The 18579-nt window shown below is 33.8% G+C and overlaps 1 protein-coding gene across 1 annotated transcript in view; it reads left to right on the top strand.

Annotated features, from left to right (window-relative positions):
• The window catches only part of LOC144575438 (protein PLANT CADMIUM RESISTANCE 3-like), a 36847-nt gene extending 25975 nt beyond the window's left edge, over positions 1 to 10872 (top strand). The window contains exons 2-4 of the mRNA XM_078325586.1: positions 9289 to 9360; positions 9478 to 9690; positions 10717 to 10872. Of these exons, the coding sequence (XP_078181712.1) occupies positions 9289 to 9360; positions 9478 to 9690; positions 10717 to 10796 (365 nt within the window). The 3' untranslated portion in view covers positions 10797 to 10872. The remainder of the gene's footprint in view (positions 1 to 9288; positions 9361 to 9477; positions 9691 to 10716) is intronic.
• Positions 10873 to 18579: the final 7707 nt, after the last annotated feature.

The raw sequence follows: 18579 nt of genomic DNA, 5'->3' as shown, positions 1-18579 counted from the left end.
ACTCTTTATTTGTCCCAGTTCGAGACCTCAATTGAATTGCAGTTGCATCCTACTAATTCTCCTCAACTTTTCATATGGCAATCTAATGTCCCAAAGTGAACTCCTGGAGGTTTGCAAACCCCTTTATCTACTATTTGTTTCTCGATGGGAAATTACCCTTTGTATCTCAATATCTTTCTTCCTTTTACAATTTTGGGAAAAAAGATCTGGATGTGTTAAAATACATATCTTATTGTTAACCAAATAGTTTTCACAAAATGCAACTTCTCATCATCAATATTATTGGCAAAAAATACACCTAACCTAGCCTGTGATGTTTGGAAAGAATACATCCCAAACTAACATCACATTTAATTCACTGACATCACCTTTTATACCGTAATTTTTTGTAGGGTTTTCAGGTTGTCACCGGTATGAGGCGCAATCAGCAACTCAGCCTTCCAAAAATCTGATGCAAGGTCCAATGCGGTACCAAAGAAACATTGAGGTACCATTTATTGGTAAAATAACACTATCATGCCAATGGTAAAATTGTCCATTGTTAAATCTGTTCATACCAAGAAGTTTTATTCCTTTATTTTCTACGTTTTCTTTTGTTAATTGTTAATACCAAATGAACCAATCTTGGTAAAATAACCCTATCATACCGGAATTCAGTTCCCCTAAAGTAACTCAAATTTTGAGTTTGGATCTGGTTCGTCTGATTTGTTCTCGTGAGAATATTAAAGGGCCCTGTGCATTCCACTTTGGGCCGGATTCTGATCGAACGGTAAACTCAAATTTTGGGTTACTTCAGGGGATCCAAACCCATCATACTGAGGGTAAAACTGTCTATTGTCAAATCAGCTAATACCAAGAAGTTTTATTCCTGTTTTTGTGCTATTTTGTTTTGTTTTGTTTTAGGCATCATTTGAAGTGAATGAGAACAGACTTCTCAGATACTAATTATACCACAGCTTTGTGTACCATATGTAATAAAAAAAATTGATAAATGTTATTTTTATTACCTTGTGTGTTGTTCCTACAAACAGAGATCAGTTCTAATAAAATGAGTCATAGGCAGTAGAATAAATGAATTAGATAAATGAGCCTTGAGCGAGGAATAAGATATCAACCATATTAATTTAACATTTCTAATTTTATTATATGTTTTCAATTTGAACAATTATAATCTACTTTTCATATTTTATTTGTTTATATTCATAAATGTTGGACTACATTGAAAATGATCAATAGCAATGATACTTCAAGAATTTTTTCATGTTATATTTGATCCTTTTTTTCATTTATTATTGTTTCTTTTACAATTATTTATTATTTGCCTTATCTTTTTTTTTCTTAATTCTATATGAATATCAATAATAAAACCTTTTTAATATTTTATTCAATTTTATAATATGTCCCCGTCGCAATGTACGGGCACGATACTAGTGAGAATTATATATATATAAGATATATGGTTGACCATTTATATCATTTTTTCTAAAAATATTTGTAACAATTTTTTTTTCTATCCGTTACACTCTAATTTGGGAGCAAAACCGATTCTATTAATTATAATGATATAAGATTAAACATTTCACCTCCTGTACCTTTCACCTCCGATATAATTTTATCAACCAAACACAATTCAACGGAAAGTTTTTGTTCCTTTCCATTCCCTCCCTTCCTGTACTCTCCATCCAAGCAAGGTGTAAAAACATTTGTGCATCACAAATGCATTTAATTATTTCCTTTCATGCACACTTGCAGATATTAATGAATCTACATATATATGAATTAAAAAAAAGTGTGAGATATTAAATATTTTAAAAATTAAGGGTAAATTGGGTATTGAAGTGTAAAATATTTTTTTAGAGATCAAGTCACCAATCTATTTAATATCTATAAAAAAAAATTCTATTTAAATTTCAAACTTGCCACCTCACATATAGAACATCATCTTAATCAATGGACTAAAAACTGATTCCCCTAGTAACACTTAATTAATTACTTTAAAAAGTTCAATCGAGGAGTTTGTTTATTAATCGGATCGGAATCAATCAAAAGGAACGGGTCTAATGTCTCTTTGAGAGTGGTTTTGGAATGTTAACTTGATAACATCCTATGTGCTCTTCAACTCTAGTTAATATTTTTATTTCTCCATTGACATTTTAATTACTTTAAAAAGTTCAATCGAGGAGTTTGTTTATTAATCGGATTGGAATCAATCAAAAGGAACGGGTCTAATGTCTCTTTGAGAGCGGTTTTGGAATGTTAACATGATAACATCCTATGTGCTCTTCAACTCTAGTTAATATTTTTATTTCTCCATTGACATTTTAATTTTTAAAGTATACCTCTTGAGAGAATGATCATTATTAGAGGTGAAAATGGTATGGATAATGCCCGATCCGTATTTGATCCGTATTGAGAACTCAGATATGGATATCTGATATCCGGATATCCACGTGGATAAGAATAATGATATGGTTTTACAATTTAATTATCCGTATCCATATAGTAAATATATACCATATATTTTAATATATATTATGAAAAATTTATGTTATTCACCATTATAATTATATAAATATTACGAATTTTAATATTTTTTATATCATTTTAATAAATATCCGGTCTAATCCAGATCTGTATCCGTATTCATTTGATATCTGCTCCGTATACGTATCCGAAAAATAAAAAAAAAGATATGATTTTTACCCCTAGATCTTAATATATGGATATGATTTTACCACTCTCCGCTCTATATCCGCTCCGTTTTCACTTCTAGACCTTAATTATTTTTTACTCTAAAGAAAAAATATATATATACCTCTTGAGGGCATGATTCTTATTTTTTACTCAAAGAAAAATAAAATATACATCTCAACTCTTGAAGTTTTTCTTGTTCCAATTTTATTTAGCATTAAAAATCAATCACAGAGAGATTCGTCTGTGTTCAAAGCAGCAGGACTAATAATATGTTTAGATAGAGGTTAAAGCCAACCCGCGCAAAAGGAGACTCTTAAATAGTTTGATGCTGGATCGATTGATCGATATAACAATATTAGTCAATTTATTAATAACAACAAATCTAGAAAATCTATTCCCTCTAGCTCCCTTTAGCCAACGTTAGGCCTTCCTGTTAATACATATTAGGTGACTCCTAAATAACATATGACCAATTCATAATATATTTTTTATTTAAGAATCATAATGGCATCAAAGAATAATTCATGCATAAGTAAACTTAAATCCAACCACAATTTGCATCAGAAATAGTTGATCGTTCGATGCTGTATCCATATTTCATACTTATTGAGGTTAGAAGTACCGATATGAACTCCAATCTAACAACAACTAGTATATATGTTGGGTCTGATGAAAAAAAAAACAAGTAGACACTGTCGAGAACCAGCATTTAGTACAGTGGCAAAAACATGTCATATATATAAGAGATTATGGGTTTGAAATTCAAATGAGAAAAATCATGTATTACAAAGGTTGAAATTAAAAGTCTTTGAGTGGCTTGACTCCATTACTCATTTAAAAAACACATAGTCAGTGTCTAAGCGCACACACAAGAGAAAAAAATCAGAGATGAAACTCAAAAGAAATAAGGAGATAAGTATAAAAAATATTACTAATAGTTAGGGGTGAATGATAAATTAAAGTGTGGAGGGAGAAATAAGAAAATCAATTACAATTAAGGTTCTAAATAGCGATTATAGCGGCATAGCGGGAAGACAAAAAAAAAAGCTATTGCGAATAGCGTAGCTATAGCGGAAGCTATCATACATAGTGTTTTTTTTTTTTTTTCAAATTTTATATTCTATATTTATACTAATTATCAACATTATCAATATTGGAGAATTAAGGTAACAACTAAATGACAATTAATATAAGTCTATACTTTTTATCAATTACGCAAATAAGAAGGAGAAAAAAAGGATCTAAAAAATAACACTATTTAATAGTTCATACTTCATAATATTACATATTATAATAGACGGAGATCAATTAATTTTATAAGGAAAATGAAGTCATTACACATATTTAAACATTTTATATATTATATAATAATCAAAATCAGTTTTCAATTGAAATGGACAATAATAATTTTACAAGTGAATACCATAGTGACAAATGAATAATTCAGGTTCGATTCGGCGGGGGTCAAAAATTCATGATTCGGGTATAATTCGAAAATAGTTCGTTTTGGAATTTTAAATTATTTAATTCTATTTAACAAAGTAACAACAAATTATAAATTATTAGATTAATTTTATACAAAAATTACATGGAATATTTCACACTGCATCCTGAATTTTTCTTTTTTTTTTGAAAATTTACTGTTAACAATACAAAAGTTACTGTCAACATTCATGTGATAGCCCCACCCACATGTGAAAATTTTGAGTGTTGGGCACTTTCTTCTAGGAGGGCATGTGATGCATGATGGATAGCCACAAATTCTATTGTAAAAAACGCGTATAAAACGGAAAAATTCGTCAAATACGCGATTAATTCACGAATTAACCGTTTAATACGCGAATCAATTCGTTGGTAACTTCAAAACGTTTAATTCGCGAATTAAACCCGAACCCTGTTACTATGGTGAATACTATACGAAGAGTAATCAAAAGGAAGAATTAATATTTGAATATTTCTCGATATAGAACGGAACGGATATCCGAATATTAAATTGACCGATGGCTGAAGCAGAAGCACTCAGTTGTAAGTAAAACATAAAACTCATATTTAATTAGTTTTGTGCATGAATGTGTATTTTGATAGCTAGACTAAATGGATTTGTATTAAGTATGTAACTAGAGTATTGTCTTATGAGCCACAACCGCATGATTAATGTCTTTAGGTCATAATACCCGTTCAAAATTAATCCATTAGGGATTAATTTTGGATAGTCCCCATTTTGGGATTGCTCTTTGAATACTTTGTCTCAATTAGGATGTGACCACGTCTTAGTCGTGTTTTAGTATTTAAGAAAATTTCGGCAGCATTTCTCCTTATTAGTTCCTCGAATACTCGGGGAAATAAGGGGAAATGCTGCTGAAATTTTCTTAAATACTAAAACACGACTAACAGGTGGTCACTACTGAGACGAAGTATTCAAAGAGTGGGATAGGATGGTAACCAGACCCGATGTAAGCCCTATTGTGAACAGAATTTAGTACCCCAACCTTGTTCTAAATTAATTGTGTTTTACTATAATTGCAGATGGACTGCAGTTGGATGTACGAAACATCACGTCTATCGGATGAATATATGACAGGTGTCGAGAAATTTATCAGAGTTGCTATGGAAGATATGGCGAATAAGGGAAGTACAATGATGTCTTGTCCTTGTCGTGATTGTAACAATGGTCAAAAATTTTCTAACCCGAACCAAGTGAGGAACCATTTAATCTGTCGTGGATTCAAGCAAGGATATAAGTGTTGGATAAGGCATGGTGAGAGTTTTCCAACCGACATAGGTACTAGTACTGAGCATCAGGAATACCATACTGATGGAGATGAGGGGAATGACCTACGGAGATTGGAAACCGACATAGGTACTCGTACTGAGCATCAGGAGTACCATGCCGAAGAAAATGATGATATAGTGGTAGATAAATGTGATAATTTTGATCAAATGTTATGTGATATAGAAGAGGATCAAATGCATGATCAAATGTTTTGTACGAAGATTCTAATAAGGAATTGTATCCTGGTTGTTCTAAATTTTCAAAATTGAAAGGTGTATTAAAATTGTATAACCTTAAAGCATCTAACGGTTGGAGTGATAGAAGTTTTACTGAGTTATTACAAACTTTAAAAGAAATGCTTCCGGATGGAAACAAGATACCACCCAATGTTTATGAAGCGAAGAAAATATTGTGCCCAGTGGATTTGGAAGTTCAAAGAATAGACGCGTGTCCAAATGATTGTATATTATATCGAAATGAGTATGAAGACCTTCACGAGTGTCCAAAATGTGGTGCGTCACGTTACAAACCAAAGCAGATAGCCAGTGATAGTCAGTGATAAAAGTGCATATCTTTCCAGGTTTACTGAGGTAATGCAAATTCAAATTCATACATATTCAGATTTTAATTTATTTTCCATTACATGTCTTAGTTTCGTACATATTATTTTATTCGAGTAAATACATATATTTGAATTGGAGGCATAACTAAGCTGCAAACTCTAGGCAGTTGTCGATAGGGAAACTGTTCAAGTGGCCTTGGGGACAATTCATGTTCCAGTTGTACCCGGTGGAACAATTCACAGCAGGCCGATGCCGCCCGACCATGCAAGACTAATGGTGGATGGTACTTCCGATGCGGATTTCATAGACCTCCCATTACCTGTACCAAATGGCGAGCAGGAAACCCTAAAGGATGCCCTCGGCAGTTTCACTGCATGGCCGATGTCCAGGATATCAATAGGTTCAGATGAGGTATATTATTATTACAAGTTCTTATACTTCTTAATTAGTATCTATATGATAGAGTTATAGTTTATTCTGGATTTTATTTCAATTTATTATGAAATTTTGCAGGAACCACGCAAAAAGTTAGGATTTCCTGGAGGTCGGAACGCAACGAGTCACTACGAGGCGTTTGATGGTATCAATTTTGACAAGCTGGGACGGACATTCAAGCAGCTTCGTGGTCGGTTTTCGGAGCTAGATGGCAGTCTATTCAAAATCTATCCGCCACTTGATCTTTTATGTTCAAATGACTCCATATGCGTCTATGCAGATGATTATGCGGCCTTGCTTACACCACGGGAGTGGCTCACTGTATCAGTTGTTCAGATCTAGATGATGTGAGTTAATTTCCTAATAATTGCATAATTTAGTACTTTTAATTCAAATTTCACAAAATTGAGATCACCTGTATGTCTTTATTTTGTAGGTATTGGCACAAATTCATCAAGGAGAAATTTCCCGATGAGTAGGTTGGTTTCATGGACCCAAGTCGAATGAATGCCACCCTGTTGAATGATGATCGAGGACGTGTTCTTCAATACATAGGGAAAGCACTCCAAAAAAATCGGGACAAGAGATTGATATTCATATCTTATCATCAGATGTTAGTGTTATATATATATATTCTAATTTTATTATATTTCTTTCAATTCATATAAATTATAAAATATGACATGCTACAAACCTAACATGCAGAAATCATTGGATATTGGCCGTGCTTATGCCAAGAGAACGTGCATTGTATGTGTACGATTCCGATAAGAAGAGCAAAAAAATGCTAATGATCACTGCTGCTGTCGAGGAGTAAGTGCCTTCCTAAAATTTACGTCTGTTTAGAATGCTAATGATTTTATTATAATATTATCATTTTAAATATGTCTCGTAAGTATTGATTGTTCAATGTATTCATATTTCAACAACGTCTTCATGAGGGAAATGGGTACTTCTTTAACGGTTCGTAACGATTGCAAGGTAATAGTTTCTACTGCGATATGATTATAATGACCTAGATGCACAAATTTGTGAATATACATATAAGCCATTTGTATGCTCGTAATACAAACATTTTATTTTTTTTGAAACTTGTTATATAGTGCCCACAACAACCAGCCGGCTGGGAATGTGCATATTATACCATGTTGCTCATGCAAGACATAATAAAGGAATTCCTCGATGTTTTCCCGCAATTAAAGGTATATATGCATTTATAAATTTTCCAAAAATAAGCATTGTTGCTTCAAATATAATAAAATACAAAATTTAATTGTACATGCTCTTCTAAATTCTAAAAAATGCAGGGTATTCTCGCTAAACATACGGCACAACGCTTGGCCGACTTTTGCCTAATGTGGGTCCAAATTTTGCTAAATGAGATAAAGCCGAGAAGAAGTACAACAATTTAGGATGTGTTATCTGAATTTGCATGAACATGAATTTTTTGTAATAATTTAGGATGTGTATGATATATAATTAATTTAGGATGTGTCATATTTGAATTTAGGATTTGTGATAAATTAGCATGTTGGCCAGCTAAATATATATGGAAGCTGGTCATTTAATAAAAAATATTTTTTTAAAATTCAATAAAGCATCAGGATCGGTTCTTAAGCTAAGAACCGATCCAGATAGCATTTTTTTTTTTAAAAGGCAAAATAACTATCAGGATCGGTTCTTATATAAGAACCGATCCAGATAATTGTTTTCTGAATTTAAAAAAAAATATAATTTAAAATATACATCAAGATCGGTTCTACAGTACAACCGATCCAGATGACCTCTTATCTGGATCGGTTCTTAGCTAAGAATCGATCCAGATAAGCAGTCATCTGGATTGGTTCTTAGCTAAGAACCGATCTTGATGATGCCTATCTGGATCGGTTCTGAGTAACAACCGATCCAGATAGTGACTATTAGGATCGGTCGTAAAACTGATACATATTTGTTTGATATCTGTATCGCCCTGATCAGGATCGGTTGTGAACCGATACTAATATGCGTATATAACCGATCCTGGTTCTATTTTTTCCAATAGTGTTAGAATGTAAAATATGTCATTCCCAATTCTAAAGTACCAATACTATAATATTTTGGTCAAGACCAATACCAACTAATTGCCACAAAACCACAGAGAGAGGGAGAGGGTCAGGCAGGGAGGATTTTTATTTTTTAATAAAAGGGTAAAATGGATAATTTATAAATTTAAAATGAGTTTTAATAAAAAAAGTCAATAAATTGGGTAAATGTGTGGGTTTCTGAAATTTAGAAGGGTAAATATGACATTATGAAATTTAGAGGGCAAACATGTAATTTTAAGATTTTTGAGAGGTATACATGAAATTCTCCGTAATATATAATTAGTACCCCTATAACATTTTTTTAGTGGAGAACTGGAGATCACTAGAGACGCGTATATCCTATTCTTAGCTTCTATTATATAATGGTGGTACGTACGTGCCTCCATTGAAGCACTACATCTAATACAATTTTCATATCCTCATTTCCATCTCTTCATTTAGATTGCACTTAAGATACCATTACAAGGCACAAAGAGCTTTTAACTCATTAATTGCTATGTATCCCCCAAAGCAAGAGACCTATCCGAACCAGCCAAATGCGCCTCCACTGATGGGCGCTCCAATTTATCAGGCATCAATGCAAAATGTGACTCCTCAACCATGGTCGAGCGGGTTATGTGAGTTTGGTGACTGCGGAACTTGTATGTAATATTATTCTTGTGCTTACAATTTACTAATTTGTTCTATCAAATTGGTTTTATTGTCAGATGTAATACTAACAATAGTAGTGTATTTGAAGATTGGATGACATGCTGCTTCCCGTACATTACTTTTGGCCGAATTGCCGAGATAGTCGACCAAGGAACGACATGTAAGCTTAATTTCTCCTTTTGACCTCTATCTGACAAAAATTAATTTCTCTTTGTAATATATAAGCATAACTTTATATAAATACTCATGAAGTTGCTGTTGATTGTGTGACATGTAGCATGCGCTACAAGCGGAGCAATATACGGACTTCTTATGCATTTCACGGGCTTTCATTGGATCTACTCGTTTTCGTACCGATCCAAGTTAAGAGCGCAATATTCTCTAGTTGAGGACCCTTGCAACGATTGCCTCGTCCACTGGTGCTGCCAAGGCCGTGCTCTACGCCAAGAGTATCGTGAACTCCAAAACCGTGGCTTTGACATGGCACTCGGTCTCTCTCTTTCTCTGACACACACGCACACACACCAGCTATAAAAAATTGTTATGAAATAAATATATATTACATTAGTTTATGTAGTAGTAGTATGGCACTGGCAGTAGAGGCCATTTTGGGATATATAACACACTGATCTATTCTGCTTGATATTGAATCCAAAATGGTTTCATATCTTCTTGGAGAGGTTGTATAATGCATAATGCCAATTAAGCAAGTACAAACGGTAGCAGAGGGATTTTGGTGAGACATTAGACACAAAATAGACCTCCAGTAAGTACAGCCCAGCCATCTGATTATCAGATTTAATTTTGATTAATGGATGTGATGATATCCAAGAGTAAAGCTAGCATGTGCTATTGTCAACAAAAGAGTTTTGTGAGCATAGCTTCAAAATCTATCATATTGGTTTCAAACAATGAATTTAAACCGTTGAAACCGATCTATTTCACGAGTGATGTGTGTGCATGCAAAATTTTAATTTTTTTTAAATTCATTTAGTATGAAGTCAAGAGGTCAAAATTGATGGAAAATGAATGTATTAGAATAACTTATAAAACTTCATTTTTCATCATTTTTTTATCGCTTGACTTTATACTAAATAAGTTCAAATTTTTCAAAATTTTGCATCTACACTCATCACTTGTGAAGTATGTTGGTTTCAACAGTTTGAATTCATCGTTTGAAGCCAATCCGATATATTTTGAAGTTATGCTCACCAAACCCTTTGATGAGCATAACACACATTAGCTTTGCTCTGGATCCAATAATCAAACATTCAACTTACTATTTCTCTCATTAGATTAGTATTAGGTTATATGATTGTTTATTTTGTACCGTTTCCATATACAAATTTTACCTTGCAATAAGTTTCACAATTTCATAGGATGAATTTAGTTAAGATGCATGCTCACAATTAGCTAGGATGGTAAAAGAAAAATGAAAGTAAATTCAAAAGTATAGCATGTTTCTCATGTTGACAACAAGCTTGTTTACTTAATGCAATCATGTGTGTTGATCTAGGATGGCAAGGAAACATGGCAAGAAGGCAGCAAGCCATGGCTATGAACGCGCCTCCCCCCGTACATGGCATGATGCAGTAGAAGTGTCCCACTCTTATGCCGCTCTTATGTCTATTTTAAATTGATGATCTTATTTGTAAAATGTGATTGTATCTCTTCTATTCTATTTTATTCTGTTTGGTGTGTGTGTGTTCTGTACATTAATTTGTTCATCTCTTCTATTATATTTTATTCTGTTTGGAGTGTGTGTGTTCTGTACATCTATTTTATTCTATTTTATTGATGATCTTATTTGTAAAATGAGATTGTATCTCTTCTCTTCTATTTTATTCTTTTTTTTTTATTCTTAAAATGAGCTTGTTAACTACTTGAAGAAACCTTCTCTTTTGTCTCTCTCTACTCTGAATCTTTGATGCTGTGTTGTTGTTGTTAATGGAAACTGAAAACTAAAATAAAAGGTAATATCATTATTTCCACACAAAAAAAAAAAAACAACATTGTTGCAGTTATTATTATAGCTCTGACTCCTATTCTTTCTCAATATATATATATAAATATATATATATATATATATATATATATATATATGAGTACGGCTAACGCGCTTCCTCTAGCATATGGGCCGAAATGCTTCCGGTGGAAATTTGAAATTTCAAAATCCAAAAAGTCGATCTGAACCGTTCATCTTCTTCTCCATATTAATATCTGCTTGGAGACCAAATTTTACATTTTTTGGAATTTTTTTACTATTTATTAAGCCACTTTGAAAATCGCTGATCCAACGGTAGCTTCTGATTTTTACTGTTTGGCAAGCCACCGTTGGATCAGCGATTTTCAAAGTGGCTTAATAAATAGTAAAAAAATTCCAAAAAATGTAAAATTTGGTCTCCAAGAAGATATTAATATGGAGAAGAAGATGAACGGTTCAGATCGACTTTTTGGATTTTGAAATTTCAAATTTCCACCGGAAGCATTTCGGCCCATATGCTAGAGGAAGCGCGTTAGCCGTACTCATATATATATATATAAATATATATATATATATAGAGTAAAGCTACTCTACTTTGCAAAGTAAAAGACCTCTTATGCTTTGCATTTCAGACCATTAGATCTACTTTAAAAATTGTGTAGATCAGATTGATTGGATTTCAAAATTTTCGCTGGAATTGGGTTTTCTTGGATCTCCATTAACTGGACTCTCCAGTTAATTAAAACCCCTCTCTGTCTCTCTCACGCGATTCCTTCCCTTTCGTCGCCGGACCTAACCTAAACCCTCCATCTCGCCAAATCGCTGCAACTTTCGGCGCCACCTTCTCTCGGCGCTCCTCTCCTCTCGGCACCATGTTCTTGCCGCTACTCTCTTTCTCCAGCAAGTCCTTTCTTCTCTCACTCTCATTTGCACCACCGTCTCGAGCCACCTCACGCCTCCAGGTGCATCGTGTCTCGCGCTTTGGGTCTCTCTCTTTTCTCTCGCACACGACCTCTCCCTAATAACCTAAATCGGCGCTCTATTCTCTCTGTCACACATGCTTACTCCTTCGAAGCAGAAATTGGTAAGTAGGTTTTTCTCTGATAATTTTAATAATTTTTCAGGCTAATGCCGTGTGAGCTTTGTTTGTTACCATGGCTTTGGCATCTCAATCTATAGAGATTTGATTCTCATGGACAATTCCTTACAATTTCTGAGCGATGATGGTTACATGTATTGTTCCCAAGTAGTTTGCTTGTTTATCAATCGTTAAAGAAAAGGGAAGGAGGTTGGCAGACATTGTAAACACTAAAATGTGGAATGCAAGATATGGTGCTTTATTTTCTGATAAGGCGGCAATGGTCTGAACTTTCTCAGCATTTTCATTTTGCTTTTATTCTATTTGATGATTTGCCTCAAGATGTGACCCAGTTTTTAGTCGTATTTAGATGTTTTTTTGCTCTAATTTCATAATTCACTGGTACTAAATTGGTACATATAACCATGTACCATTGATAACTTACTGTTCATCACAGATTAACAGCTACTTCAAAATATAGAAGTTACATGTGAACCACTAATTGATAAAAGTTACAACAAATTCAAATGTTGAAGATCAATAAATGGTTCATTTTACAAGATTCAGCATTCAGGATGTATTTTGCGTATTGAAAACTGACACAGAAAGCTTGATGAAGCCATCATGCAATGCGCAGCTATTTTCTGACATTGAAAACTGGTACATAACCATGTAACTACAACATCAAATTAGATTAGAAACGACGACATTGTACAAAAATAAATTCAGTTCATGATTCATGGAGAAAATGTAATAAAAAAAAATTTCAAGGGCTTTTCTGTTAAAACTTCAATGCATCTGACAAGCTTGATTTCATTTGACAGTTCCATAAGCTCACAATTTCATAACCTCAAGTTTGTCGAGCATATCATAAACTTGAATTCATAATTTTTCTCACTGTTTCATTATCTCAATTTTGTTTACTTTTATTTTTTGCTTACATATTGTTGCATCTGACAAGTTTGGTGTTTTTGTTCATTGTGATAGCTGGAAAAAAAATTGGAAAGGATAAACGAAAGGCGATTGATGATGAGGAGAGTGGTCTTCAAAAGCTAGCCGAAATATACGAATCTGATGAAGTCGATTCATAAACTGTCTTTTTTTTAGACTATGTCATTTTGTATAGACTATGTCATTTTGTATAGACTTTGTTAGTTTGTTCAGACTATGTTAGTTATCTTGTTACATTCTTATTTCTAGATCACTAGACTATTGTTGAAATTGATGTTTTGCTATTTGTTGTCTGTTCTTCCTGGCAGATGCCTTGCTAATTGAGACCACCTATGTACATTGCAAATTATGTCTCATGAGTTGTTTATTTGTAGCTAATCAGATCATAGTTGAATAGTTTTTGGTAATGAAGAGCCAAGTCTATCATGCGTTCAAATGGTTAATTTATATAATCAACGGGAATGCGAGTGAAAAATTTGACAAGGAAATTTGACTCCGATGTAAGCATTTTAATATTGATATGCTGATAGAACAAAATAAAATAAAATAAATAAGATAAAATAACCATGTAGAAATTATGTCTCTTAATATTCAACCTAAGAGGAGTGAGCATCATCATTCAAAGAACAAAATAAAAGAAGCATTAACAGTAAAGATAAAACTATAAAGTCAACAACATTTTCATATAAATAACAGGTCCAATTTGCAATGGAATATATATGATCAGACAATCTGTCTTAGTTTACAAACTTCTGAGTTTAAATTAATAATATCCAGTCAATTTTTTTACTTTCTCTGTCTCTTACTGCCAGCAAAGACTCAATAAATCAGTAAAGTGGTTTAAGTAGGATATTAATTGAACTACGTGCTATTGCACTCTTGGAAGAACAAGAAAATATCTACATACCCAATTTAAGTAGGATATTAATTGAACTACAGTAGCTTGACCTCTAATAGCCTTGAATTCAGACTTTATTTCAAATTTTACCCGTCGCAAGCACAAGAGAGAGAGGAGCGATCGCTGATTTGTACAATTGGTGAAATCCTTATGATGCCAGATTTGCAAATGAGAGCGAGAGGAGAAAGGACTTGCTGGAGAAAGAGAGTAGCGGCAAGAACGTGGTGCCGAGAGGAGAGGAGCGCCGAGAGAAGGTGGCGCCGAAAGTTGCAGTGATTTGGCGAGAAGGAGGGGTTTAGGTTAGGTCTGGCGACGAGAGGGAAGGAATCGCATGAGAGAGTCGCGTCTCGCGTGAGAGAGACAGAGAGGGGTTTTAATTAACTGGAGAGTCCAGTTAATGGAGATCCGAGAAAACTCAATTCCAGCGAAAATTTTGAAATCCAATCAATCTGATCTGCACAATTTTTAAAGTAGATCCAATGGTCTGAAATGCAAAGCACTAGAGGTCTTTTGCTTTGCAAAGTAGAGTAGCCTTACTCTATATATATATATATATAGAGTACGGCTAACGCGCTTCCTCTAGCATATGGGCCGAAATGCTTCCGGTGGAAATTTAAAATTTCAAAATCCAAAAAGTCGATCTGAACCGTTCATCTTCTTCTCCATATTAATATCTGCTTGGAGACCAAATTTTACATTTTTCTGAAATTTTTTACTATTTATTAAGCCACTTTGAAAATCGCTGATCCAACGGTAGCTTCTGATTTTTACTGTTTGGTAAGCCACCGTTGGATCAGCAATTTTCAAAATGGCTTAATAAATAGTAAAAAATTTCAGAAAAATGTAAAATTTGGTCTCCAAGCAGATATTAATATGGAGAAGAAGATGAACGGTTCAGATCGACTTTTTGGATTTTGAAATTTCAAATTTCCACCGGAAGCATTTCGGCCCATATGCTAGAGGAAGCGCGTTAGCCGTACTCTATATATATATATATATATAAATATATATATATATATATATAGAGTAAAGCTAGCGTGTGACATGCTCACCAAGAAAGTTTGGTGAGCATAACTCCAAAAGTATATCGGATCGACGTCAAATGCCAAATTCAAACCGTTGAAATCCATGTACTTCATGAGTGATGCATATACATGCAAAATTTTGAAAGTTTCAAGTTTATTTGCTACACGGTCAAGTGGTCAAAGAAATAATAAAAATTAAATATATAAAATAACTTATAATAAAATGTTCATTTCTTTGACCACTTGACTGTGTAGCAAATAAACTCGAAAGTTTTAAAATTTTGCATATATATGCATCACTCATGAAGTACATGGATTTCAACGGTTTAGATTTGGCATTTGACGTCAATCCGATATACTTTTGGAGTTATGCTCACCAAACTTTCTTGGTGAGCATGTCACATGCTAGCTTTACTCATATATATATATATATATAGAGGTGGGCTACGGTGAGTTGCGAAGTAAAATGCGTTTCTACTTCACGCCGTATTTTTATTTTGAAAGTCCAAACGACCGATCCGAACCGTTAGATGTTTAATCCATATTGAAATGTGCTTGGAGACCAAATTTTACATTTTTTTGGAATTTTTTTACTATTTATTAAGGATTTTTGAAAATTGCTGTTTTGCTGTGAACAGTAAAAAACAGTAAAATTTTCTAGACCATCAGATCAGCAACTTTCAAAATTGCTTAATAAATAATAAAAAAATTCCAAAAAATGTAAAATTTAGTCTCCAAGCACATTTCAATATGGAGAACAAGATGAACGGTTCGGATCGACGTTTTGAACTTAAAAATCACAAAATATGAGCGTGAAGTAAAATAGTCGCTTTACTTCGCAACTCACCGTAGCCCACCTCTATATATATATATATATAGAGAGAGAGAGAGAGATGGGCTATGATACATTGCAATGTATTGACCTGTTGGTGCATTGTAATTTTTCACCGTCGGATTTGCTCCAGATTTGTGCGGATTAATTTTCTGATCAGCGACATTTTTTTAAAATTCGCTTCCATTAACTGGAGAAATCCAGTCCCAACATCTTTCTCCTCCCCTGCACGACTCTCTGAGGAGGGAAAAAATAACTAAGCCGCCCTTGTCGCCGGCGGTCGGCCCCTCACTGCACCTACCTTTAACCGTACCGCTCTTTGTCCATCCTCTCCCCGTGCCGCTCTCTCCTCGGACCTCTCCCCGCTCCACTCTCCGTCCGTCCTCTCCTCGTGCCGCTCAACTTCCCTTCCGAACCCTTTGCCTCCGATTTCCCTATCGCTGATCCCTTTCCACTCGCTCCTTTCTTTACTGGGTCTCTGGATTTTGCATTGGGTCACAAATTTGTCAGATTTTTATACTGGTACACTTTCCCTTCTCCTTGATTTTGATTTGAACTCAGGAATGTAATTGAGGCATATATGGGTCTGTTGAAAGAATTTATGTTGAGAAATGCATGAAATCCTAGAAATTCAGGATCTGTTGCGCAATTCTATTGTGTATTTTTCTAATCAAATTTGTTAGTTAAATTAGAGAGACTTAAAATCTCAGTTTCTAAAAAGTATTTACATATATTTTTTACATACTGCAATGCATTTTATATTTGATAGATTAGCATATCTATTTGGTAATTTTGACATGTACTGACTAACATACCTATGAATTCTAATTTGTGTTACTCTTTTGAAATAGCTAAGAGAAGACATTAATTCTGGCACAAGTTCATCAGATTTGTAGAGTTATGAAGATATAGCCAGCCACAAGGAGGATGAGCATGGGCAGAAAATCACTGTAGTTGCAATTAAGATTTTAGTCTGATATTTTCTTGTGAATATAAGATGGATGTTTCGTGGTTTTGTGGTTATGTTTATTTTTATTTTTTTTGTTTAGTTGTATCAAAATAAGTATAATATTTGTGAAGATAAGATGGGGTTGTTTTACCCGTCAGAGACTAATTTGGGGTTGTTTTACCATGCTTTGGCTGGTTAGAACATAGAAGTGAAAAACATAGGAAGGCTTAGAAATGGATCGCATAGGCTTAACCGCTTAAGTACAGCTAGTTGAATAGAGTTTTAGGTTTTTAGTTTCATTTAATTGTAATTTTTTGCTAGTTATGTAAGCGCAGGCTAAGTACAGACAGCTAATGAAAGAACTGATTTGTTGAAATCAGTTTTGGCATGGTTTCTTTTAATTTTTTATTTATTTTTTTATTTTTACTTATCTAAGCATAAGAGTTCATATCTTAAAATGTAAAGCATAGGCTAAACACAGCTAATGAAAGCATAAAATTTAACTTTACTCCAATAGAGACATTCTCATATAAGGATCCCATAAACAACTCACTGCTCTAATTGTATAACAGCAAACAACATAAGCAAATACATAGTAGAACAATTATGAGCAAATATCACAATCTTAAGCAAACAACTAAACATTTCATCATAAATGTGAAAAAAAAATATTGCATCCTTCAATTATTGCATCTTTTGTGTAAAGATGAAAAAAAAAAACTATATTGCTGACTGCACTAAGCAAAAATGTCAAACATTGTTTACCAAAAAAAATAATTAATTTTCCCTTGCTATAGCTTGTTGTGCATTACAAATATGTACAATCCTAAGACAATGCAATTTATATTTGCATAACCATCTCAACAGTTCTTTCTTTCTTGCTATTTATGACCATACCATGCAGATTGGTACTTGAAACAGAGGCTCCTCTTGTCAAAATGTGCTTGATGAGTTGTGCTTCATCTTGGCTCCAAGTTAACAACACTCAACGCCATGATGAATATATCTTTCAATAACCTATTTGAGGAAGACAATGAAAGATTTTAAATTCCATCTAAGCACAATTAAAATCATAGATTTCATTGCAACGAGCCAATTAATGAATCTTGCCCATTATTAAGATTGACATATTAGTAACCATTTCAGGTGCAAGTAAGCTTGGAATGTCAAAATTCCTTTCGTAATAAGTATCAAGTTGATGAATTGATTATACATAACAACAAGTCAACAAGTATGCAAATTTACTGCCAACAACTTTCTGAAACCAAATTTAGTATACATAACTATACTAATTACTTCACATAAGCTTATAACAACAAATAACAATCACTCAATTTTTTGAAACTAAATTGAACAAAATCTGACAAAACGATGTGTAATTTGAACAAACCAGTAATTATAGCCTGAAAGCGCCATTTGCGAGGTCCAGAAACCCTGTGCAACGAGACCGAGAAACCCAGTGCTAAAGAGGAGAGAGCGGTGGAAAGGGGTCACTGCGGTTTAGCGGCGTAGGAGGAGAGGGGTCCGAAGGGAGAACGGGGATTTGAGGTTTTTCTTTCGGAAGGGAGATTTTTTAGTCGGAGGGGGTCGAGAGAGGGCGAGTGGTGGTGCGAGAGAGGGTTTAGGTTTTTTCCTTTCGTATAGGTGTCAGGAGGGGAATTT

Source organism: Carex rostrata, chromosome 24, assembly GCF_964058835.1.
Source record: "Carex rostrata chromosome 24, lpCarRost1.2, whole genome shotgun sequence".
In the NCBI taxonomy this organism is placed as follows: domain Eukaryota; kingdom Viridiplantae; phylum Streptophyta; class Magnoliopsida; order Poales; family Cyperaceae; genus Carex; species Carex rostrata.
Note: the sequence above shows the minus strand (reverse complement) of the source record. Positions and strands in the feature narration are given on the sequence as shown.